Source organism: Schistocerca piceifrons, chromosome 4, assembly GCF_021461385.2.
Source record: "Schistocerca piceifrons isolate TAMUIC-IGC-003096 chromosome 4, iqSchPice1.1, whole genome shotgun sequence".
NCBI lineage: Eukaryota > Metazoa > Arthropoda > Insecta > Orthoptera > Acrididae > Schistocerca > Schistocerca piceifrons.
Window position 1 is genome coordinate 479,762,042 of NC_060141.1, and position 27,252 is coordinate 479,789,293.

Sequence of the window (27,252 nt, forward strand, 5' to 3'; positions counted from 1 at the left end):
GTTATCAACCAATGACACGGATTTGTGCACGACTTGCTAGGAATGGTATATATCAGATGCTCCTACGGCGTATAGAGCGTTCCTGTGAGATCCCAGATTGGCGTTAACAATGTCATAGAGGCATTTGCTGTATACGAAATGCTGTGATTTGTCTCAAGAGTGCTTCGACTACATATACCACCACAAACTCTGCCCGTCACAGTTTCAGTAATATCTCCCCCCTTTTTTTCCAATGTTATTTTCATTAATTTGGTAACATCAGTTCTAGTCAGGTCACCGAAGTTAAGCGCTGTCGGACTTGGCTGGCAATTGGATGTGTGGCAATATGAGTCTGCTGAGCGCTCTTAGCAAGCAAGATGCACTAAGCCCTAATGAGGCCAATAAGGAGCTACTTGATTTAGATGCAACGACTCCTCTTACGAAAACTGACAACGGCCGAGAGAGTGTTGCGCTGACCACCTGCCCCTCCATATCTGCATCCAGTGACGCCTTAGGACTGAGGATGGCACGGCGGTCTGTCGGTGGTCGGTACCATTGGGACTTTAAGGCCTATTCGGACAGAGTTCTTGTTATTGCTGCGTACATGATACTATGGATGAGGACATCAATCACGATGCGCTCACGCTAGGCTATGTGGCTAATCGCCGGCCGCTGTGGCCGAGCGGTTCTAGGCGCTTCAGTCCGGAACCGCGTGACTGCTACAGTCACAGGTTTGAATCCTGTCTCGGGCATGAATGTGTGTGATGTCATTAGGTTAGATAGGTTTAATTAGTTTTAAATTCTAGGGGACTGATGACCTCAGATGTTAAGTCCCATAGTGCTCAGAGCCATTTGAACCATTTTTTTTTTTTGTGTGAGTGTGTGTGCCTAAACCGGATTTCACCCGTCACTGTCAACAACACGAACGGCACCCTACACCTATTCCCCAGTTATCTGTTCTAAATACTTACAGATAAGATGCTACAGTCACTCTTCGTGGAGGACCGACACGTGCACAGTATATGAGGAAAGAATGCCTTTCCAATTAGCCAGCTGAACATATCGCTCAGCGCCATTCCAGCCACAAATGACATGCGGCTGTTCCCTAGTTCCTCTTCGCTGTGAACTCAAATAGCATTCTACTCCGTTGCTTCATTCCCAGTCTGAAACATTTACAGTAAGCTGTGAAACGGAAGAGTGAAAGCTCACACGAGATATACTTGTAGGAGCGTTCTTTTATCTGCTGTTTCGTACTACAGCAGTAGCTACTGCAATGTCTCAGCCTCATTTTTGCTCGAGGAATAGATAAGTGCTGTTTCTACAGAAACAATTTCGATGGGTCATTCTACGAAGCTTTTCAGCCACGGTTCATTGTAAGCACCAATCTCGAGATTTAGGCAGGCGCATAATTCCGTTGAAATGTCTGACACAATGTGATAAATTTTCGGCTTTACCTCTTCCACAACAGTTCCACGTTGCAAGCCATATTCATACATCGCAGTCACCATACGAAACTGGGAAGGTGTGTAAGATAAACAGCTTCACCAAAATCATGCGGATCTATGGATACTCCACGCACCACCTTTCGCTCTCCGTTTGCTTTGGTAGTAATTTCACGGTGGCTCTCTTTCCTGAATTTTCTCAGTTGAAAAAATCTCGAAACTCAATCAATGATTGAACGACGTGATGCAGGGATAAGCTATTGAACTAGTTCGGAAGGAGGGCGGTGCAAGCCCCCATCCCGCAGTCTACATACTGGCTGGTCCCGGCGGAGGTTCGAGTCCTCTCTCGGGCATGGGTGTATGTGTTTGTCCTTAGGATAATTTAGGTTAAGCAGTGTGTAAGCTTAGGGACTGATGGCCTTAGCAGTGAAGTCCCATAAGATATCAACACACATTTGAGCATTTGATGACAAGCCTCCCACCTTCCGTGTTAATGAGTAGAAATATTGGAAAAGTTCTTGGTACTTTTGTTTAAGTGGAACTCGCGCTCAGTGGGTATGACACTCTGGCCTTTCCGCATTTAGAACACCTAAAGGGTGTAAACGTACGGAGTTATGCGTTTTATTGCGACGTGTAAGTTAATGAAAGGCACGAATGGTATTCCGTCGTCAATAGAATTCCAGTACACGCTGAGTACGTCGTAAATTAAATGCATTTATACAAGTAAATATACGTTAAGCACATAACGACTACAGATGTTGCTCTTGACAGTACAAGAAGGTGCCGCAACGAACAATCGTGTATGTTTGGTCAGGGAATGGAAAAAAGAAGGAAAACTGTGGTAATGTGCTTTAGACATTAGATGTGTCACACCATGAGACTTTTGCACTAAATCATGTTCTAATCTAGGATTGAGAGGTGGTAGGTCACCACATCACTAGTCTTACGACTTCTTGGAATTTTTTTTTTTTCACAGCAACTAAGGAAGGCAGCATATACATTCACTTTAATCAAGAATTTATAAATGCAGATCATTGTCTACTCCTGAACAATAAAACCTTTTGTTATGTCCTTCATCTCCGTATGAGACAATCTGCCGAAACTGTGAAAAATCTATGGTTCCAATGGCTCTAAGCACTATTGGACTTAACATCTGAGATCATCAGTCCCCTAGACTTAGAACTACTTAAACCTAACTAACCTAAGGATATCACACACATCCATGCCCGAGGCAGGATTCGAACCTGCGACCGTAGCAGTTGCGCGGTTCCTGACTGAAGCGCCTAGAATCGCTCGGCCACAGTGACCGGCTTCTGAAAAATCTGTTTCAGCATTAAAATAGAAATGTGCACTATACTCTTAACTTCAATTCAAAATTCTCAGGAGAATTGTCTTAGTTGTAAGTAAGCTATCGAAAGAGAAAGTCATTTTCGCATTATTTGCCGCTGAGATGACAGCACTTGTTTTCTAGCTTTTGCCAGGTTGCCCCAACTACTTCAGCTTTTAAATGAAAAATGGAAACTACAAATACTTAAAACCCTATGTGTTGTCCTTAAACTCCACGCTGAACAATCACTGAAAGCGGTCACACTCGTTGCATATCTTGGAGTAAGCGTACTGAGTGATTTAAAACGGGACGTCGACGAGAAACTAATCGTAGACATGGGAGACACCAGACCGAGATTCATTGGAAGAATCCTTAGGATGTGTATTCCATCCACGAAAGAGGTAGCGTACAAAATATTCATTCGACAGATATGGTCGGCAGTCTGGCAGCCTTACCAGATAGGATATAATATATATAATGTCGTGTGACTAGGGCCTCCTGTCGGGTAGACCGTTCGCCGGGTGCAAGTCTTTCGATTTGACGCCAATTCGGCGACTTGCGCGTCGATGGGGATGAAATGATGATGATTAGGACAACACAACACCCAGTCCCTGGGCCGCGAAAATCTCCGACCCAGTCGGGAATCGAACCCGGGCCCTTAGGAGTGACATTCTGTTGCGCTGACCAAATTTTCTTTTTTTTAATCTCATTTTGTTCGTGATAGTTTGTTCTATATGTTCGGGGCGGACGTCCTATGACGTCCGTTCAAGTTCTTCGCTGATCCATTCACTCAGTTTTTTTAATGCAGAGGGCAGCTAACCCTCTGACCGCGCACGTTGAGCTACCGTGCCGGCGACCACTCAGCTACCGGGGGCTGACCCGAGATAGGATTAACAGATGCAATGGATATGATCCAAACAAGAAAAACATTCGCCACGCTTTCGTTTACTTAGCGCGAAAGCGCCACTGAAATGCTCAGCCACCTCCAGTGGCAGACACTACAAACAAGGTGATGTGGATCACTATGCAGTTTATGTTAAAATTCTGAGGGGAGTCAACCAATATACTGGCTCCTCCTGCGTAAGTTCCACCAAAAGACCATGAAGGCAAATTTAGATTCAAGATCGTACAGAGGCTTGCCAGCCAGCAATTGTTCTCTTCTGCGCACCATTCGTGTTGCGAACTGGAAAGGGGGAAGGGGGTTGGAGTTAACAATGGTCTAGGAAGTATCACCCGCCAGACGTCACAGCGTGGCTTGCGGGGAATCGCATCCAGCTGCAGCTTCGCTTGAGCGCGGCGCCCGATGCAGTGGATTCTACGAACAGCTGATGGAGCTCCCGTTTCCCACATCCCGACCAGCCTGCGGGCCGTTCTGTGAAGCGTGTGATTATTAAATGTCGCGGTGGGACAAAGGGCGACCCGATGGCGCGGGCCAGCTGGCCGGCGTGGCGCGGACGGCAGCGGCGGGCTGTAACAACATCCTGGCAGGAAGCGCGATGCTCCGCCATCCGCAGATAACGCTTCCTGCGGCTGCCGGCCACTCCGCTCCTGTCCTGCCGTCCCACCAGCACCGGGTCCTGTGTTGACACCAGCCGTCACTACCGAGCAACATCGCGTGGCAGTCTGACAATGCGTACAACACAATATCAGCATCCCAGACACGCCTCACTCATTTCCTGAGATGTGTACCTACTGACAGCGTTTGTCCATTGTATTTAAGTAGAGCTCGTGTATCTGACGCTCTTCCTAAGTTATAGTAATACAAGAAATACACAAGATCAAATGAAGGTAGTCTGGTTCCTTCAACCCCCACAAACCAACCATCAAAAGAAGAGTAGCGCAGTTCGGTATGGAATCGTTCAATGAACACGAGGCCATTACAGAGGTACTCAGCAAACTCCACTGGCAGTTGCTACAAGAGGTCTTAGAGAGGGAGAGAGAGAGAGAGAGAGAGAGAGAGAGAGAGAGAGAGAGGGGAATATATAAAGCAGACTGTTTGTATGTGTCTATGTCTGGTATCTCCTCCCAGCCCCCTGGATCTGTTTCAACTAAATTTGGGACAGAACCAGAAGGCTTAAAGAATATCAGCACTGTGGGGTTTATAATCTCCTAGCTTAAACAGAAGCGGAGATATGGACAATGTTATTTCCACGCCCAGTATATAGGTTGCCCTGCATGGAAGGCATGTAGTAGTAGTAGCATCCTGGATGGAGAGATTTATAGGGAGAGAGAGGATGAAAAGAGAAGGGGGAAGAAGGGTAGGGATGGAGGCTATGGTAGGATGAATAGGACATAGGTTGGAGGAGGAGGAAACGAAGTGTATGGAGAAGGACCAAGTGGATCGCAAGGAGAGGGGGAGAAGGGGATGTGCAAAGAGGGAGGGAGAAGGACAAATACGGAGAGAGACGGGGGGAGAGAGGGGTGAGGAGTAGATGGACAGAGAGAGGGGAGGATATGATCAGAAAGATGGGGAGGAGGAGATAGAGAGGGAGGAGGCGGAGATGAAGAGGCAGAAAGGGTGGGGAGAAGGAGATAGAGGTGAGAGGATGTATTGGAGAGGGTGCATATGCAAGCGAATCCGAGGGGGAAAAGGCTAGTAAAGTAGTGTCACTTTTGAATCAACCACATAACATTTGTGATAAGACTACGAGTCACTCGACATGACTGGAGAGCAGGTTTTCAACTTCTTCTAAAATATAAAAGAACCTTGTACCTTTGACCACAAAACAAGCTGCCACTCTCGTACGCGACGTTGATTTATGGCCTTGTCACGAATTTTATGTGGCTGAGCCAAAATTGTAATACTATGCTAATACATGACAACGGTAACTTCACCTTAAATGGTTCAAATGGCTCTGAGCACTATGGGATTGAACTTCTGAGGACATCAGTCCCCTAGAACTTAGAACTACTTAAACCTAACTAACCTAAGGACATCACACACATTCATGCCCGAGGCAGGATTCGAACCTGCGACCGTAGCGGTCGCGCGGTTCCAGACTGTAGCGCCTAGGACCGCTCGGCCACCTCGGCCGGCTAACTTCACCTTATATGGAAAATTACGTATCAATTTCTCCCTCGTAAAACTCACGAAAGAACCACCCCGAGAAAATGTGACAAATTAGGGTTTATATGGGGGTTATCTGTTTTCACTTTTTTTCAGGCAACATTCTAGAACAGAACTGGGAAATAGTATAAAGACAGCGGTATTAGAAGCGCCCTCCGCCATTCAACATTAGATTATAAATTCTGATGTACTATGACAGCCATGGAAGTGACTGAGCTGCCAGCAAGCTTGTTATTGGTGTGGTATTGTGGTCATCTATCACGATGTTGCGCCATTGACTTTGTTTCCGTCTCCCGTGAGTCGCCGACAACTGACTAAAACTCCAGCTATAAGAAACAAATCAAACATTTTCTACACTTCCAAGTAGCCAAATTCACCTTCTGCCGATATGTACCTGGAACATCAAAACAATTATGTTTTCCCTTCACTAGACTTCTACCGACAGTACCGTAATAGTGTAAACACGAATGGTGATGGAAAGTTGAATAATCGATAAACTATGTATCACACAAAACTCAGTTCTCTTGCCGAATGAAGTTACGCAAAGGTTGAGGCTTTGGAAATGCATTCCGGAAGAACGAAGTTGAAATCTACGTCCAACCATCCAAATTTACGTTCCCCGTGGTTTGTCATAATCGATTAAGACGAAAGACAGTATGATTGCTTTCAAAAGGACACAGTACGTTTCCTTCCGCATCCGTATCCCATACGATCTTGCGTTCTCCCACTAGTGACGTCATCGTCGTCGATGACGTTAAAACCTAATCTTCCTTTCTTGCAACAGTCTTAGCAGGAAAAGTATTGACGGGGCATTGTTCGCCAATGCACTAACAGCATAACCAAGACACGCGATGAAACAAAGAATTTTGGTAAACAAATCAGCAGAATTACTCAGTCATTCTTGGGTAAAATTGCTCAAGCTAATGTAAAAAAAAGGCATGTCTCTGATGACGGTTAACAAAAAATGGAAATTTACCAGTAAGCGCACCCCCGATTTCTTATAGAAGCCAAGAAACTACGTATAAAATAGCTTCAAACTACTGAGTTCAAATGTTCAAATGTGTGTGAAATCTTATGAGACTTAACTGTTAAAGTCATCAGTCCCTAAGCTTACACACTACTTAACCTAAATTATCCTAAGGACAAACACACACACTCATGCCCGAGGGAGGACTCGAACCTCCGCCTGGATCAGCCGCACAGTCCATGACTGCAGCGCCTTAGACCGCTCGGCTAACACCGCGCGGCAACTACTGAGTACTTTACGAATGAGTTAATGTTAAATATCTTACGTCAAGCATGTAAAACGTTTATGGTTCAAGATGCAAAATCTAATTAAGTAGGTTTTCTTAGTTTCAAATTGTTTCCCATAGGACTAATGAAGTTCTACTGCACGAAGAGCGAAAATGTTGTAGGCGACAAATTTTGTGCCTTTCATATCCTGTGGGGGTTTTCAGCGAGAAAAAGTTTCGACAAGGTCTTAAATTATGTGTAAAGTGCTCTCATTGTCAAATACTAGATGAAAATAGTCCGAGTTGTTCGCGTACTGTAAATTACACTGTCTCAAGGCATAATGGAACCTTCTAGAGACAAGATATAGCGAAAGACCGGTAGTACACAATATGTACAAGAACCAAGAAGGTACAATAAGAGTGGAACATCAAGAAGGAAGTGCAAGGATTAAAAACGGTGTAAGACAGGGATTCCGTCTTTCACCCCTACCGTTCAATATATACATCGAAGAAGCAATGGCGGAAACAAAAGAGTGTTCAAGAGTTTGATTAAAATACAATGTGAAAGGAAATCAGTGTTAAGACTCGCTAACGAGACTGGTATCCTCAGTGAAAAGAAGAAGAATTATAGGAGCTGTTGAATGGAATGAACGGTCTGAGTACAGAATATGGATTGAGAATAAATCGAAGAAAGCGAAAGTAATGAAAAGTAGCAAAACTGAGAACAGTGACAAACTTAATATCATAACTGACGAATTCTGCCACCTAGGCTGCGAAATAACCCATGATAGACGGAGCAAGGAGGGCATAAAAAACAGACTAGCACTGGCAGAAAGGGGCATTCCTGGCCAAGAGAAGTCTACAAGTATTAAACATAAATATCAATTTGAGGAAGAAATTTCTGAGAATGTACATTTGGAGCACAGCATTTTATGGCAGAGAGACATGGATTATGGGAAAACCGGAACACTAGAGAATAGAAGCATTTGAGATGTGGTATTGCAGAAGAATGTTGAAAATTCGGTGGGCTGATAATTTAAGGAATGAGGAGACTTTCCGGAGAATCGGCGAGGAAAAGAATGTATGAAAAACACTGACAAAAAGAAGGGACAAGATGATAGGACATCTGATAAGAAATCAGGGATTAACTTCCGTGGTACTAGAGGGAGCAGTAGAGGGCAAAAAGTGTGAGGAAGGCAGAGATTGGGCTACATCCAGCAAATAATTGAAGACTTGGGTTGCAAGTGCCATTCTGAGATGAAGAGGTCCGTACAGCAGAGGAGTTCGTGGCGGGCCGAATCAAGCTAGTCAGAAGAATGGAACTTAGAAAAAAAAAAATGAAAATAAAATAAGAATCTAAACGCACGACATCAACTGCCCAACAGTTGTGCGTTTGGAGTTTACACGTCGAATAAATAGATGTCCACATTATCGTGTTCATTGTATAGGGTATCTGTTCTACATGCGCCAATGTTTGGTGTCTCCATTCGATTTTCGCTTAGGGGCCTGAATATGACGCTAATGAAGCATCGAACTTGGTTGACTAAATTACAAAATTTTTAGGAAAAGTTACGGCAGTTGGTGTCCTTATTCTGTGAGAAATACGTTAAGAGTGGTTACTGAGAACAGGCCAATGGGTTAACGACAGAAAACGGAGTGCCTGACCTGCCGAATGCATTTTTCTTATGTCTTGTAGATGGAACACTCATGGCTATACAAATTAATTGACCTACGACCGATCTAAATTAACGAACCGTTACAACATTTCGCGCCACGTCAATCACTCGATTGCAAAGTATTACACGCAGAGTTCCTTTGGCAGACTAGATGAAAGCAGTGCTAACTCCTGTCTGCTGGTATCTCTCTAACAACGCATTAGGCGTGTTTCGAGACTGACTCGGGGTCGAAAGACATTAAAGTGCGCCTTTTTAGGGGCGTTGCGAGTACACCGACGATGTGGAAATTCGGCGAAGTGCGCTGAAAGGGAACTGCTGCATTTGATAAGCGTCTGGCGCCGCGCTACATTCCCGGAATGAGACTCTCGCCACCCGCGGAAGGCGCGACGTCAGAGACACCTGGCAGCAGCGATAGCAGACGAGGCGAACCCCGCCCACGCCCACAGCCAGCACGCGCTCATCGCAGATGCGGCCGCGCGAGCGCGGCCGTGCATTCCCGTCGCGTGTCGGAGCCGCGGCGCCACCACGCAGTCGTCTGTTTCCGCTCGCTGCCGCCTCCTGCTGCCCAGTGCTTGGCATTAGCGCACTCGCAGGGGAAGAACCACACAGCGCTCACTGATTTTCCTCACTGATTTTCCTCATCTTTTGCACGGTGTACTCCATACCTAAGGACCGCATAAACGAGCGATAGATCTCGCGACACCGCCTGCAATTTATCAAGCAGAATTTTGAATGCCTCTCTCATGAAGGTTTGCTGTGTCCACCACTTTAAAAAAAATAAAAAACAACTTATTTCGAAACTTCCCAGCGGCTTACAGCTTTTTAATATAAATATTGTCGACTAAATCATTATGCTTTCTCGTGTAGTTTTGGATGGCAAGAACTATTGTGATTTATGCAGTCTGTGACTATCTTTCTCCGGAATATGTTCAATGGGTGTATTGGACCATTTTGTATGAGTACGAGGTCTAGAAATTTATTCAGTTATGATGTTCGTGCTCCACTGTACACGTGATGTTGTTCGTAAGTTATTTCATTGTCAGTTGAATGTGTCTATTTCCTTTTCTGTTTCTTCAAATAAAATTATGTGAGTTGTTACATATCTGCGGTAATAAAGAAGTTTGTTAGCCATTTGAGGATGGTTTTGAAAAAAAATATATTACTATTGTTTAGAAAAATATTAGCTAGTGAACCAGCAATTCAATTTCCCCATTAATAAATTGTCTCCTTGTACACATGGTTGCTGAACGTGAAGTAGTTGTGAGAGACTGTTAATTTTAGTATAGTACCTATCTTTTCACTTCGTTTACTACCTGTTCCCTAGTTAAGACGATAAGTTACCGGCTACTCTATTTTGTCCTACTCCTCAATACTTTTGCACCAGACAGCTGTACCCTTCGTTGCTTAAAAAATGGTTCAAATGGCTCTGAGCACTATGGGACTTAACAGCGGAGGTCATCAGTCCCCTAGAACTTAGAACTACTTAAACCTAACTAACTTAAGGACATGACACACATTCATGCCCGAGGCATGGCACACAAATACTGCGACTGGACGTTCATCGAGTGGCGACAGGTGACTTTTTCAGATGGCTCACGTCTTATACTCCATCGGACAGATGGCCGTTGGGGATGCGGCGTGAACCGTCAGAAAACTAACATCCTGAAACGATCGTCGGAAGGTTCCCGGCAGGAGGAGGGAGTCTTGTGGCCCGGGGGATGTTTTCGTGGTATTCCCTTGGTGATCTCGTCATTCTGGAAGGCACAATGGATAAACACAAGTATGCTCGTATTCTTGGGGACCATGTCCACCCCTACACGCAGTTTGTTCTTCCTCGGCATGATGACATCTACTAACAGGACAATGCAACGTGTCACGGGACAATGCAACGTGTCACGCTGCTCAAACCTCAGGTGCGTGATTCGAAGAGCACCAGGCTGAGTTTCCCGTACTCCCCTCGTCACCAAACTCTCTCGATTCCAACACAATGGAGAATCTGTGGCACTTTACGTGCCGTGGATCGTCACCCGAGAAACCTAGCGCAGCAGGCCATGCCACTAGATTTGACATGATTCCACATTCTATGTCCATCCCGATAGCTGAGTGGTCAGCGCGGCGTCTGTCACGCCAAGGGGCCCGGGCTCGATTCCCGGCTGGGGCGGAGATTTTCTCCGCTCAGGGACTGGGTGTTGCGTTATCCTGATTATCATTTCGTCATCAGTGGAAAGCAACGGTAAAACACCACTGGAATCACTTCCCTAGACGCTCATGCGGTGGACCTCTCTGACGAGACTTCCCCCATGACAAGACGTGCCGTAAGGCAGAACACCAAGTTTTTTCCACATCCTATCCGCATCTTACAGAATCTTATTGAGTCTCTTGCTGCACGCCTCGCAGTGATCCGCGCTGCAAAAGGTCCACATTCTGGCTTAACGTCTCCGTGCAGTGTGCTTAAACCGTTTGCGTACTTTAGTCTCCGCTGCAGAGTATGCTTCACCTGTGTCGAGTGCATCCACTCACACCAAACCGGTTGATATTGCAATCAATGAGACCTTCCGAATCTTGTCGGGATGTATGACGCCAACTCCAGTCGATCAAATCTACCCGATTGTTGGAATAGCTCCCCCCACTATTAGAAGGGCGGTTGCTGCTGATGTAGAGAGGGCTAAGCAAACTTATGATCCCCGACATCCGCTGCATGATCTTCAGGCTGTAGTCCGTCGACTGAAGTCGAGAAAGAGCTTCATCGCCAGGACTCAATCACTAGAGGGAACACCAGAGTCTAACCGCGTCACCAGGTGGAAGAGCAAGCTACCGCCTAATATCCCTGTAAAGGAAGAGCTAGCTCCAGCTATTTGGAGATCGCTCAGTCGTCTTAGGGTGGGCGTTCCTCTTTCCAAGACGAACATGCGGAAATGGGGCATTCTTCCAGCTGATGGAGATACATCCTGCGAGCGCGGAACAACACAAGATCCGGCCTACCTGCTAATTTGTCCTCAACTTGAACAACCCTGCACAACACAGGACCTGATCGAGGGAAACAACAAGGCCATCGGAGTTGCTACCTTCTGGAAATGCTGACCGGACACGGAAATGAATGAATGAATTGGAGACTGATATCTTTTCGGCAAAGGATGTCAACAGATACGGGGTGCAAGCTCGGATAGGGTATCAATATCAGCGATGTCCTTTCCCAACGAAACAACCCCTGCATTGAAGGTTATTCACTGACGGAATTTGGGGCCCAGCCTGGCATTTGTCTAAATGAGAGAGGGAAATCACCTCAGGCTGGCCGGTGTAGCTGCTCTCGATAATCTGTGGCGTGGCTTCGGTCCAGGTCTAGCCTTTCTTGTCCCGTAAGCTAGCGCATAACGCATGAGCAGGTCACTAGCTTGCCTGGTATTTAACTGAAAACATACTGAGTTTACAAAGGGTCAGTACTCGAACAGCCAGCTTTACCATTAGGAGTAAATGAAGAGCACTAAAAGAAAGGATTCCAAGGTAGATGTAGATGCCCTAATAACCGTCAAGGCGAGTCGGATCTCAAGAATAGGTCACCTTAGCCCGCATCTCGTGGTCGTGCGGTAGCGTTCTCGCTTCCCACGCCCGGGTTCGATTCCCGGCGGGGTCAGGGATTCTCTCTGCCTCGTGATGGCTGGGTGTTGTGTGCTGTCCTTAGGTTAGTTAGGTTTAAGTAGTTCTAAGTTCTAGGGGACTGATGACCATAGATGTTAAGTCCCATAGTGCTCAGAGCCATTTTTGAAGCCATAGGTCACCTTAAACGGGGTCACTGTGGCGTTGTAGCCACTCGTGTTCTATAATGGAAACAATGGTGTCACACGGGGCTGAGGCGAGTGAACGTTGAGAGGTCGGCTGTGGAACGTGGAATGCGTCGCTGTCCTCTCACACGGAGCGGCGCCGATGTGGCTGGCTGGTCGGAGGCTGGGCCAGCCGTGGCGTTCCCAGGGCCCGAGGGCGGCAGATCGCGTTTCGCGCCGAGCCAGGTGGCTCACCACTCGGGCGGCCTGCCTGCGATCAGCTGCAGTCTCCGCCGCAAGAATGTTACGGAAATGTTATTCACTTACCAAAGAAATGTGTTGCAAAACACTCGTTCGAACGATTCTTGGATATTGCTCATTGGTGTGGGACGCTATCAGATACGATAACAAGCAGAGACAGTGACCCACAGAAGAGTGGAGCGTTTCGTTCCTGGTTCGTTTAAAAAGCGCTACAGCGTTAAGGAGATTCTCACCGAACTACTGTGGCAGACTGTACAAGAGAGACATTGTGTAATCCGGAGAAGTTTACTGTAAAATTCGCACGTTCTAAGAAGACACGAGAAAACCGGAGAGAGTAAAGTTCAGAAGGAGGCTTACCGACAATCCTTCTCTCCACGCATCGTCTCCCAGTATACTGCTTCCACAGTAATATCGCAGTACAGTCCACTTAATTTCTTTCTATATGACTGATGCTTCTTCATTATTAGTCGGTTACATTCACAGAGAAACAAACTCTGAAGTTGCAAGATTTCTTCACTTCCTTTTTTATGATAATAGAGTCGAAACGACAAATACCTGCTTCCTGTATTCATTCAATACAAGATACTGCTGTTTACTGATACTGAGAAATCATATGTGCCGCGCGGGTTAGCCGTGCGGTCTGTCATAGTCCGACCCCCCCCCCCCCTCCCCACAGGAGGTTCGAGTCCTTCCTCGGGCATGGGCGTGTGTGTCGTCCAGTTAGTTTAAGTTGTGTGTAAGATTAGGGACCGATGACCTCGGCAGTTTCGTCCCATAAGCCCTTACCACAAATTTCTAAAATCATATGTGCCAAATTAGTATGCAAAAAATTTTGAAAGAGAATAATGTATGTTTTACCTAAACTAGAGATAAGTATGTGGCTGCGACTACCATTCAACGACAGCAAGAATACGCTTAACTCTCTATAACAGCTTATCTTTCTCCTAGTTGTGTGATCACAATGTTTTTTTAATTGGTCGGATAGGAAGTTCGGCCCACTGTGTGTATATATATATATATATATATATATATATATATATATATATATATATATATATATCCTTTTTTTCTACCGTTCGCGTTATGCTTACAGTTAAGCGTGAAGTTGCTATCGCAAACAGAGGCACATGCTTCTCGCTGGTTCGCCAGGTGTGTCGCCAGCGATCTGAGGAATGTCGCCACGCACTCAGCCACTACCGAGAACACTACATATCACGGGCGGGCTTACCCAGTGAGCGGAGGCTGACGCCACCGAATAGCGGAGGGTCCGGATGTGCCATGCAAGCTTACGCTTTTTCATATCTTGTTCGAGCTTTCACGTGAATGCCAGCAACAGAGCCGACGAATACTCACTTGTCCGTTTGCGGAATCTGTCGGAATCGATCCACAGAAACTGCGGTGTAAATGCACTATTTGAGCAAAACCATCCGGACACCCCTGTGTAATGCGGAAATAAGCACTAGATGTCAGGGCCCGCAAATATCAAAGCAGGCGAGGAGTGCTGTGCTGTCAGCACAGAAGCAGTACAGAAGCCGTAAGGTCAGTGCCTTCGAGCGCAGGCTAGTCAGTGGATGTACTCGGAGTAACAAATCCATGGAGCGTGGGGGCGGCTTCTGAAGTTGTCCAACCCTATTGCTGGTGAAGCCATTGTGGATGTGAGAGGAACCACCATAGCTAAACCAAGACCAGGTAAAGCTCACGCAGTGATTGAGAAGGACCGTTGTGCATCGCTGCGGATAGTTGTAAAATATCCCATGAAATAAGCGCAAGCAATCACTCGTGAGTTCCAGAAGTACCACTAAGTAGAACAGTTAGCACAATGACTATGCGTAGACTGTTAAAAAGGATGGGCCGGCCGCAGTGGCCGAGCGGTTCTAGGCGCTTCAGTCTGGAACCGTGCGACCGCTACGGTCCCAGGTTCGAATCCTGCCTCGGGCATGCATGTGTGTGTGATGTCATTAGGTTAGTTGGTTTGAGTAGTTCTAAGTTCTATGGGACTGCTGACCTCAGATGTTAAGTCTCATAGTGCTCAAAGCCATTTGAACCATTTTGAAAAAAGAATGGATTATTATGGTCAAGCAGCCCCTCACAAGCCACACATTTCTATCTGTGTTAACCCATCAAGGAAAGTGGGACTACAGCCAGACAGGAAGTAATTGAATAATGTTAAAAAAACAGCGGCTGTATTTGAATCCAGATCGTTTATTCTTTTTAATACATGCTACCAGTTTCGACACCCCATAGTGTCGAAACTGGTAGCATTTGTTAGATAGAATAAACGACGTTGGATTCGAATACAGCCACTGGTTTTGCTAACATTATTCAAGTACACACTTCTGTAGTCAGTGGTAAGTGATGCTTGAGGTGCGACAAAGAGCGGCACAACTGGACAGTGAAAGGGCAGTTTGGAGCAAAGGGCGATTTGGAGTTACAACTCACGCTATACCCTATGGGAATCCAATAGAAGTGTTTGGGTCCGGAGAATGCCTGGGGAATCTTAACCTGCCATGGTCTGTTGTGACAACAGTGAAGTACGGAGGAAGTAGTCTTATTTTTGGACAACATGGTTGTGGAGATGAAGCAGCGATTAGAATGATTAATCAATTATTCAAAAACAGTCTTAATCGCATTTATTATTATTATACCGCCAACCGGTTCAACCCGACGTAGGAGTCATCTTCTGGGCGTTTACACCATTGGTCGACTGCTGGTGGTGTCACTCCTGTCTACATAACAGCAGGAAACTGTTATGTAGACAGGAGTGACACCACCAGCAGTCGACCAATGGTGTAAACGCCCAGAAGATGACCCCTACGTCGGGTTGAACCGGTTGGCGGTATAATAATAATAAATGCGATTAAGACTGTTTTTGAATAATATATAGTATTATGGTATGGAAGGACTGTTTTCGGCGGTCGGTGTGTGGTCTCGTTACTGCGCTTGGGAAAACGCCAATTGCAGAAGGATATGAACATATTTTTAAAGCATTCTGTGCAGCGTACAGTAGAGGAATAGTTCAGAGACGATGATTGTATCAGCATGGCTGTGAACCCTGTCATAAAACGGCATCTGTGAGGCAATGGTTTGTGGACGTGAGTTAGAACGTGGACTTCCCTCCAGACCCCAGCGTTCTCTGTTTCCGGCTTTTGAGGAAGAATAGGCTGCCATTCTTCTACGAGACATTCAGACACATCACTGATAGCATCCGCACCAGAGTTCAAGACGTTGAAGGCGAAGGGTCGACACACCGAATATTAATGTCCACTAGTAGTTGTCCGCATACATTTGATCAGATAGTGAAAAAAATGTTCAAATGTGTGTGAAATCTTACGGGGCTTAACTGCTAAGGTCATCAGCCCCTAAGCTTACACATTACTTAATCTAAATTATCCTAAGGACAAACACAGACACCCACGCCCGAGGGAGGACTCGAACCTCCGCCGGGACCAGCCGCACTGTCCATGACTGCAGCGCCTCAGACCGCTCGGCTAATCCCGCGCGGTCTAAGATAGTGAGCATCAGGACAACGGCACTAGGAATTTTAGCCTCTCGTCCTGAGGATGAATGTGGGATCTTAACAACTGCACCACCTCTCTTGGTATCGAAGACAGAAAGTGAGGTAAACACGTTTGTTATCTAGTTCTGGTCTGCATGAGTGCGGGTGCTGGTCGGAAAGGAACGAGACACGGTGACATCGACCGGCGCCAAGCGGCTGGACCTGATAAGAGATGCCTGGGATGCGGGCCATCGGCAGTGTGTCGTAGTGTCAGTGACGCGTTGATCAACGCCGACATCTGTAAGTGGGAGGGTCATGGGCTCGCCGCTTGAGTCAGCTGGCGACGTCACGCGAGACGCAACTGCGTGCTGATTCATTCATTCGCTCCTCGACCTCCCAGACGACACCGCCTCCTCTGACTGCGCCCACGCGGGAAAGTCGCGAAGTCGCATTCCCGCATAAAATACGCTTCCGGGGAAGAGCTATCCTACAGAATGTCTTCTTCATAAAAACGACGCCATCGGATGAAACATTCTTCATTTTGATTCAAGGGCGGTGATATTTCTGACCCACACTCATATTGTGAACCACTTCTGGCTGAATGTTAAAGCACTTGTACCGTGTGTTTCAATCGTTTTTCCCTAAATTTTAAGTATAAAGAACAATTAAATGAAAACCGCACAGCCGTCACAACGGGACCAGGGAATGGTTACATTCGAAAGTAGTCACTACAGGCATTAATACATTTATTCCATTGCGAGGCGAGACGATCATATGGGATTGGTTCCCAAGTATGTGAATGGCTCGAAGACTTCTTAAGTAACAGAACCCAGTACGTTGTCCTCGATGGTGGGTGTTCATCGGAGGTGAGGGTATCATATGGAGTGCCCCAGTAGTAGGTCCACTGTTGTTTCCTATCTACATAAATGATCTTTTGGATAGGGTGGATAGCAATGTGCGGCTGTTTGCTGATGATGCTGTGGTGTACGGGAAGGTCTCGTCGTTGAGTGACTGCAGGAGGATACAAGATGACTTGGACAGCATTTGTGATTGGTGTAAAAAATGGCAGCTAATTCTAAATATAGATAAATGTAAATTAATGCAGATGAAAAGGAAAAAGAATCCCGAAATGTTTGAATACTCCATTAGTAGTGTAGCGCTTGACACAGTCACGCCGATTAAATATTTGGGGTAACATTGCAGAGTGATATGAGGTGGGACAAGCATGTAATGGCAGTTGTGAGGAAGGTGGATAGTCGTCTTCGGTTCATTGGTTGAATTTTGGAAAGATGTGGTTCATCTGTAAAGGAAACCGCTTATAAAACACTAATACGACCTATTCTTGAGTACTGCTCGAGTGTTTGGGATCACTATCAGGTCGGATTGAGGGAGGACATAGAAGCAATTCAGACGCGGGCTGCTAGATTTGTTACTGGTAGGTTTGATCATCACGTGAGTGTTACGGAAATGCTTCAGAAACTCGGGTGGGAGTCCCTAGAGGAAAGGAGGCTTTCTTTTCGTGAATCGCTACTGAGGAAATTTAGAGAACCAGCATTTGAGGCTGACTGCAGTACAATTTTACTGCCGTCAACTTATATTTTGCGGAAAGACCACAAAGATAAGATAAGAGAGATTAGGGCTCGTACAGAGGCATATAGGCAGTCATTTTTCCCTCGTTCTGTTTGGGAGTGGAACAGGGAGAGAAGATGCTAGTTGTGGTACGAGGTACCCTCTGCCACGCACCGTATGGTGGATTGCGGAGTATGTATGTAGATGTAGATCAATTCCTGTCTCGTAGAACGCGGTCGGCCGCTGACGAATCCACAGCCGCACCCACTCTTGCACTTCCTCGCCGAAAAGAAACCAAGGCCCACGCCAGACATGTAAAAATCGCACGGTGAAAGTTGCGGGCTGTATGGGGGATGTTGCAGTGTTTCCCAATCAAAACGCTGAAGAGTGGCCTTCGTCCGATTCGGAGTGTCGGGGTGGGCTTTATATTGCAACAGGATGATTCCGTCTGACAACATTCCTCGGCGTTTTGACTTTAGGACGCGTCGCGGTTTATGCAAAGTGACTTCAGAGCGCTGCGCACTGATTGTGGTTCCACACCCAAGGAAGTGGAAGAGAAGAAGGGACTGTGCAGCGCAAGAAAGAGATCAGGACTTTACCGAAACTTATGTGAAGAGCTTTGGATTTCTCTATCTGGGGGAGATGTGGGATGTGTCCACCGTTCGCTTTGCCGTTTACCCCCGGTCTGTCGGAATGCTGTCGGCGGAACCATCCTGTTCCACGATAACGCCCACCCCCACACTGTCAATCGGACATAGGCTACAGTTCAGCGATTTGGTTGCTATTCACTGCAAACATCCCGGCTCTTTCACCGCGTGGTTTTCACATCTTTAGCAACCTGACGAAAGACGTACTTGGTCGTCGGTTTCAGTCGGACGAGGAAGAGCAAGAGCGGGTGCGGATGTGGATCCGTTAACGGCCGACAGCGTTTTACGAAACAGAAATTTATCGTCTCTTCCCCCAGTGGGATAAAGATTTTAGCGCGTGTGGCGATTACGTTGGAACGGAATCATCCCTTGTTCTCGTTGGCTGGTGTCCGGTTTTCATTTGACTGCCGCTCACACATGCAATGGACCAGATATAAGATTGCGAACATCTGTTTTAAACATTTCAGCAACAAGAAGCGGCTGCAATAAATTAGCTTCAGTTATGACGGATTAGATGGTCTTTTTGCCGGTGATTGTACATGCTGAAATAATGCGAAAATCAAATGGGTGGAAAGGGACAGTAACACCAACAAACAGAAGTTCGTTGACTGTAAGAATTTGGTTGAACCGGCATTTACCAAACAAGCGAGAGCATGTGCGTGGATTGTTTGTGTTTGGTGTGTGTTACGGGCGCTCAACGACGGGATTATCAGCGCCCTTACACCCATTAAAAGCCAGCCGCTGTGGCTGAGCGGTTCTAGGCGCTTCAGTCCGGAACCACGCGGCTGCTACGGTCGCAGGTTCGAATCCTGCCTCGGGCATGGATGTGTGTGATGTCTTTAGGTTAGTTAGGTTTAAGTACTTGTAAGTTTAGGGGACCTCAGATGTTAAGTCCCATAGTGCTTAGAGCCATTTGAACACAAATTAAAAGAAACGAATGTGGAAAACACGTAAAATGTGCTCATACACGCTAAGACAACGAGAAAGAATTTTGGAAATTTGTGCTAAGATCTTATGGGAACACTACTGAGACCATCGGTCCCTAAGCTTACACACTACTTAAACTAACTTACGCTAAGGACAACACACACACACACACACACACACACACACACACACACACAATGTTCAAATGTTTGTGAAATCTTATGGGACTTAACTGCTAAGGTCATCAGTCCCTAAGCTTACACTTTACTTAACCTAAATTATCTTAAGTACAAACACGCACACACCCATGCCCGAGGGAGGACTCGAACCTCCGCCGGGATCACCTGCACAGTCCATGACTGCAGCGCCGTAGACCGCTCGGCTAATCCCGCGCGGCAGACACACACATACCCATGCCCGAGGGAGGACTCGAACCTCCGACGGGGGCAGCCGCGCGGGCCGTGACAAGGCGCCCTAGAGAACGCGGCTAGCCCGTGCAACGAGAAAGAATTAAAGATGCTATACATGAGAATAAAACACAAGTAAAACGAGAAAGGAGCTAAAAGGAATGCACAGGAAAACGTGACTGGTTGGCCACTTACTTCAAATATGGGCGAGCCAGTCACCCTGTGAACAAATTAAAACCTTCTCCCTAAACGTAAAGCCGGCCGGTGTGGCCGAGCGGTCCTAGGCGCTTCAGTCTGGAACCGCGGGACCGCTACAGTCGCAGGTTCGAATCCTGCCTCGGGCATGGATGTGTGTGATGTCCTTAGGTTAGTCTACGTCTACATGGTTACTCTGCAATTCACATGTAAGTGCTTGGCAGAGGGTTCATTGAACCATTTTCATACTACTTTTCTACCATTCCACTCTTGAATGGCGTTTGGGAAAAAGCAACACCTAAATCATTCTGTTCAAGCTCTGCCTTCTCTTATTGTATTATGATGATCATTTCTTCTTACATAGGTGGGTTTCAACAAAATATCTGAGAAAGTCACCTGTCGCCACTCGATGAACGTCCAGTCGCAGTATTTGTGTGCCATGCCTCGGGCATGGATGTGTGTCATGTCCTTAAGTTAGTTAGATTTAAGTAGTTCTAAGTTCTAGGGGACTGATGACCTCAGATGTTAAGTCCCATAGTACTCAGAGCCATTTGAACCTAAACGTAAAAACGTTGGACAATTCACAAAACTTTAAAACTCTAGCTAGATTCGTTTGATTATTGTCTGAAATAGATTGCAGATCCGTCAGCAAATCCGCCGCGGACCACTGGTCGTAAAATAAAACGCTGTCCAACAAAAGGTGGCGCATAGTGATCTGCACGCCACGAGCATCATACATTGGAGGGTCCTCTCGTCGGAGTAAGAATCCATGCGTCATAGGGCTGTGGCCTATGCGGCGAAGAGTAAGGGCCTCGTACCGTCAACATTGCTGGAAGGAAGTTCGCCATGGCCGAGTTGTGGGCTTTACCACATGGCGCTTGTTGTCCGTCACTTCAAGTCGGTCGTCTTCCCATCGACGCATAACTGTACCTCAACAGCGAGGTGATAGCATGCATGGGGATTTTCAGCACATATCTATTTTCGTTAAATTTTTGAAAACATTAAATGTTTTAATAACAGCTGTGGTGACAACAAAACCAGGCCTTGACACATTGAGAATTTAATTAATTGTTTGCCGTGCGTAAAATTTATTACGGTATCAGATGTGAGAGAGGTGACACACTTTGAAATTTAAAATTTTCCCGGCGAACTGAATCTTCGAAAAGATTACTGGATTGCTGCCGGTCGTCGTAAACTTCATACCACGGTATTTCAACTGGACACCTGCCAGTCCTCTTCAGGTTAGTCATCAAAGATTTCAGCCGTCAGTCTTCCATGGCTCACCTGAGGATGACTGGCCAGTGTCCAGTTGAAATACCGTGGAGTGACGTTTACGACGACCGGCTGCAGTCCAGAAATCTATTCGAACAGGTGACATACTCCTTAATGAAAATTAGTAATTTGACAACAATGCAGTGAAACATTAAGGAAAAAATATCGCAAATCTGTTGTTACGGACTTTAGTACAAATATTGGTTTGATGCAGACTGTTATTTTGTTTTCTGTCCCTTTCATAACTACGGCAACCTATAGCCTCTTGAATATGGCTACAGCAGAAAAAAAGAAAAGCAGCGAAACTACAGCCATACAATCCTGCAATCGACCCTACTTTAGAGAATAAAACACCAAAGTTTTCTGGCACAACTTTACAGAGACAAATTAAAAGATACTGAATGAACCAAACGCGCTGATGACAGACGTTACAGAATATATCCGCCGAACACCGCGGCTGCGTATAAGCGTCGCGTTTGCACAGGAAGGAAGAGCAGTTTTCGCCAAGGATATGGCACATGCGATCTGTCGCAAACCTGAACCGTGTGCGACAAATCGAAAAGATATGGGCTCATGTGTCGGGCATCACGTGTATTCATTTAATGGTGTAATGATTCTCGTTACTAATGACCAAATGAGACGAAACAGATCAGCTTTGACAATAAAAGCGCCCATTCTGTTGTAGCGAAACTAAAAACTGCGATGTATTTAGTTTAGTTGCCCATGCGACCAATCGATAGGAACTACAAACTGGGTGGAGCTCCTGGAGAGATCTCCACAAGCGACCACTGTGCTTTGAAAATAGTTGACTGCCTATAGTTTATCAAACTGAAGGTATATTTCTCAAAACTGATACGTGAAAGACGGAAATAGCGCCAGCAACGGTGTAGCTGCATACTGGAAAGAGCTAGCTGGTGAATCACGCCAATTGCAGGGAGAGCATAAACTGTTATCACGTTAGCGACTAACACTACACTGATTCAGCGTTCTAAGAAATTAAACAACCGTACTCGATAGCTTCGGATCAAGCCGTCATTCTTGCTCTTCCTGGCTACATCCAGATCATTACGAAAACATTATTGAATTAAGCTTCTACACTGACAGTTTTTTTTCCAAGCTGCTGCATCAGATACTCACCAGACAACATACGTTGTTAAACACCCTAGTAACTATGCAGCAACATTTTCAATTAAAGTCCACGAATTCTCACAATGTTTCAAGAGAGAAATCATTACCATCCATTTGGTCGAGGGTCTTCCAGTAGACATGGACATTAAATACATAAATTCCTTCTTACCCAAAGGCCGCATCTTCTCCTTTCGTTTGAGTTTTCTATTCGTAGTTAACAACTTCCTGCAGATCGTACCAGTTATCGGGTTAGAATCCCTGGTTTTCAGAGGGAACACCTAATTCTTAACGATTGAGTAACATATTCTCTGCCTCACAGCTTCAAATGTACCACTACCTGTCTCTACTTCCCAAAATTCACAGAATCTCTCTTCTATATTGTGCTGGATTAGCACACATTGAAAAAAGAATATCAGAGGGAAATGCCGTAGCAACAAACCTAGGCATTATTTCTAAAATGAAAGTGACGGTCCGGTACACAGCTTTAATGTACGTGTAGCAGAATGGGCATAAAGAATTGCGAAAATAAACCTGGGGAGCCAAAACCGACTATTTGAAAGAGGCTTACCTCCCATATACTCAGAACAAACGAGGTAATACACGTACGTTAAGAAGAACTGGCCCGAAAAGTGTTTCCAGAATCTCGTCACAACAAAACCCAAGCAGCAAAGAGATAGTTTCAATGTCTGAACAATGGACATTTCCATCATCATCGCATCTTCCGGGGCAGTGCTGTACTAGCTCTTCTGCCTTTCAATCCACCCGCTTCTGTATGTGACTTCAGGAACAACTATACGTAGTGCGTAGAGATTTCTTAGTAGGCTACGTCGACACTACAGAGTCAGGTGATAAGTCTCACATCCTACATCGAAAACTGCCCAAGTGTGTGTGTGTGTGTGTGTGTGTGTGTGTGTGTGTGTGTGTGCGTGCGTGGAATACCTGGTTAGACTGACAGGGGTCGTAGCGTGTATGAAAGCAAGACTGCGCTAATGGTTCCAGCAGCTGTCCAACTGGAGCAAGAACCAGCACTCAGAGAAAGACGCCGAACATCTTCCGGAAATTTATTAGGAAATTCTAAGAAACTATTTTCAGGACGAAAACAATATTCTTCAACACCCGACGAAGCTCTAAGGATAAAATTTGGATGATAACGTCTCGTATAGCGATTTATAACAAGTTACTGTTCCAGTGCCTCATACTTGAATAGAAGGGGAAGAAGCCTTCATTTAATGTATGGGTGATCGGTGATTATGTGCTAATTCCCTTGTCGGTCCTTAGATTTCTTCCTTACGAATTATCAGTGGTGTTCCCCTTCGCGCCGGTTTGTTAAAGTGAAAAATGGAGAGTTGCATCGTCCTGAGGAGTCAGCGTTAAATTCTAGGAACCCTTGAAGAGCCGTTAAGTTGGTTCAAACGCTGAAGTGTGAATTCCCTAGTAATCAAGTGGAAAGATCAGAAGAAGATAACGGCTCACCACTGTCATTACGACCATATCTAGTGAACTAATGCTGTGTTCAGACCAAGTTACAGGTAGAGGTTGGTTGGTTTGGGGGAAGAGACCAAACAGCGAGGTCATCGGCCTCATCGGGTTAGGGAAGGACGGAGAAGGAAGTCGGCCGTGCCCTTTCAAAGGAACCATCCCGGCATTTGCCTGGAGTGATTTAGGGAAATCACGGAAAACCTAAATCAGGATGGCCGGACGCGGGATTGAACCGTCGTCCTCCCGAATGCGAGTCCAGTGTGCTTACAGGTAGAGAAAGGTCGTAACTTTACCTACCAAGCCACCTGACCTGTACGTAACCTCAGCGTTGCTCAGTGAAAAGGGATTCCACTAGATTCTGGTTTCTACTAAAATATACTATACAGCGGATTTCTGTTCCGATCGCACATGTGCATCTTTTGACGTGCTACCACCGCCACTGTATTTGGACCTAGGTTGCACTTCATCAGGCCTCAAGCTAACAGACTGAAAGTGTAAAAATTGACTATACGTGTGATCCACGGTAACATATCTTGGAATAATGCAATCCATCACCGACTACTCTTTTTATTATATCTTACGGCGTTTTTCGAAGCAAGAGGCAGAGAAAAACACTTGGCTGCAGCCATCTAGTAGTTATGAATACGGTCGCTTCTGGGATGACTGTTACAACGCACAAAATTATGTAGCCTGTATAGCAAATACAATGACTATGTCAAAGTACGAGAAGTGAAATGTATACGACATAGAGTATACAGATACCGACTGTTAGTCCATTCCTGCGATTTGTGAATCGGACACACTTGCACAGAATCTTGGAGCTTAGAATTGAGTGCCAAGGCATAACCAAGGCCTATAATACCTCCTAAACAGTGAAGAGCTCGATATCTGCTGTATTATGACAGGCACTAGATGAACGGTGGTTAGCGTTCAGCTATACCGGCGCAGGAAGGGAGCCGGCAACAGGTAGCTTGCCCGGGGGACGAGAAGGGCTCTGCTATTAACACACCCCGCATTCCTCGCCAGCCGCCTTCAGGCACCCACAGAATAGTTAAGGCGGGAAGTCAGGTGTCAAAGGCCGATTTCTCTGAAACGAAGCCGCGGTACTTTGTCGCCGTGGTACAGACTGTTGTCGACAATGATGATCACGTGTCTGCAGCCATCAATACAGAACTTACGAGTATGATCGTTTCATTGATGATTGTTAAAAAGAAAATCATCTTACGGAGTCAGTTATTTATTTCTAGCTCGAGGAACGCAGTTTGTTAAAGTCGGCTTATTACAAGCAGTGACTTGTCAGAACTCGTTACAGAATTCGATCCCGCAATGGATTCAGTCCTGTTCCTGCGAGAAGCGTAGCGTCGCCGCCAGCATAAAGATGAAAATTTCAAAAATGTAGAAGGAATGTCAGTTCATCCAGTGCGGAAACAAGTATCTCCATGTAGCCAAAGACTACCCAAGCTCGAAAATAACCTGACTTACCATTCTTAGAAAATATGAAGTGAAGTTAGAAATTAAGAAAAGATGTGGACTCAGAAAATAATATTGGTTTAAAGTATGTGCTCAGATTGAGCGTCAGCTCGAAAACGATCCTGATGATAAAAAGAAATATTATATGACATCGCGGACGCGATTTGCTCAAGTCGGAGAATTACGTTACACAGTTTTTCGTTAATGCACAATGAATTTAAGTAAAGCAGTATCATAACAGATTGAAACAAGAACACTAAGAATGAGGGTTATTCCGCGATTTGGGACCTCTCTGTCTTCATGCAGGCCTCATCGGTTGCTCTTTACATAATTGTAAAGCTTAAGTGCTATATATTCGATGTAACACAAGAAACAAGTGCTCATACAAGGATGAAACATACCTTCTATACGTATTATAACCGAGCAAGTTAGAAACTACAAGATCACTGGAATGGCACATTCCTGATACGCAGTCATTGTGCCGACCCCGTTGAAAAATGTATCCGCAAACAGCAACAACCAGGAAGATGTTGCAGCCAAGAGTAGATGATGAGATTGCCAGCTAGCAGGCCAGCTTTCATTGTCCTTTTTCCAAAATGGTATTGTATATTTAGAGGATTTCAAAAGACATTTCTCGAGAAATTACACCGACGTCGTATAATTTTTGAACACTGATAAAACAAATCCTTGAGTAATGTATTTTCTCGGTATAAAATTATCATTCATAACGCATCCAAATGGGCAATTTACCAATCCTTACACAGTTTAGTAATACTTATCAATGATATCCATTCGTATCATCATTATTTGGGAGGAGTGCAACAAATTTGAAAATATACAAATAAAATGGGAAATTGTGTTCCGTTTTTCCGTCGTTGTCGATCTGAGAAACATGAGATCATAAGAAAAACTAAAATTTACCGTTTCCCTTTCCCGAAAAAAAAGTACACTGAGTCACCACCTTGGAACAGTTTACTCAAAACTTTCCGAATAGCGAACGGAATGTGACAATACGCTAACGCTGGGAATAGCTACAAATACAAACGTTCACAAAACAGCGCCAACAATTACGCGTTATGCACACTGCATTTCCTAGCGTAAACACATGCTCTCGCTATTTGCTGGTATTCCTCAGTCATAAATACAAAATATATAGTCACAGAATATGTAGAAATACTGTTAGTGCAAACTTGCACAGAAAAAAATGTCTCACCAAGAGATTTATAAAGGCCCTGCTACATAACTGTCGAAAATCCAACTAGTATTATACAACCATCGTCGAATTTGTATCATCGTACAGATTAACAACGTTCCAACAGCCAGTCAATACATTCGACTAAGATTTTCATTTCGTGTAATTAATTATAGCATTGAAGAAACAAGCGTTAAATGTTTGTGAGAAATACCTGGCAGCATGCGGAACGCGTTGCGGTGCCTTCCTGACGCATGCGCGCTCGTTCGACGCGCGCCAGTGTTGGGGAGTCCAGCAGGAGCTGCGGCGTCTTCGGTTCCGTCACCAGCATCGCGATAGCCCGTTGCTGTCGCTACCGCGTCTGAAGCAAAACTGACTCTTGAGTGGCCACTGTTGCTCCACGCCCCACGCGCAGGCTGCGGCGCGCCGGCTGCTCACAGCGCCCCTAGCGGATGCTCGCTCAACCTCTCTCAACGCGCCGGCACTTCCGATTGTTGGGATACGGGTATTTGCAGACACGCGAAAAAACTGCGTCTCACGAAAGCATGAATCACGCAACGGGGCTACTTCATATATCTGTTCCGGTTATTTGAATTTAACTTGAGCTTCCAACAGACTACAGATAACAGTGGAAACACGATAATCACCTGTCAAATCTTAACAACTAACTTGGACATATGCACTCGAATGGATGTTCATCTACGGAGAGGGGTACTTTTTCTTTCTCA

General features: G+C 45.6%; 1 protein-coding gene across 1 annotated transcript in view; it reads right to left on the reverse strand.

The window, feature by feature from the left end:
- Positions 1-26,878, reverse strand: part of LOC124795355 — a 192,402-nt gene extending 165,524 nt beyond the window's left edge. Inside the window, exon 1 of the mRNA XM_047259346.1 lies at positions 26,739-26,878. Within this exon, the coding sequence (XP_047115302.1) occupies positions 26,739-26,855 (117 nt within the window). The 5' untranslated portion in view covers positions 26,856-26,878. The remainder of the gene's footprint in view (positions 1-26,738) is intronic.
- Positions 26,879-27,252: the final 374 nt, after the last annotated feature.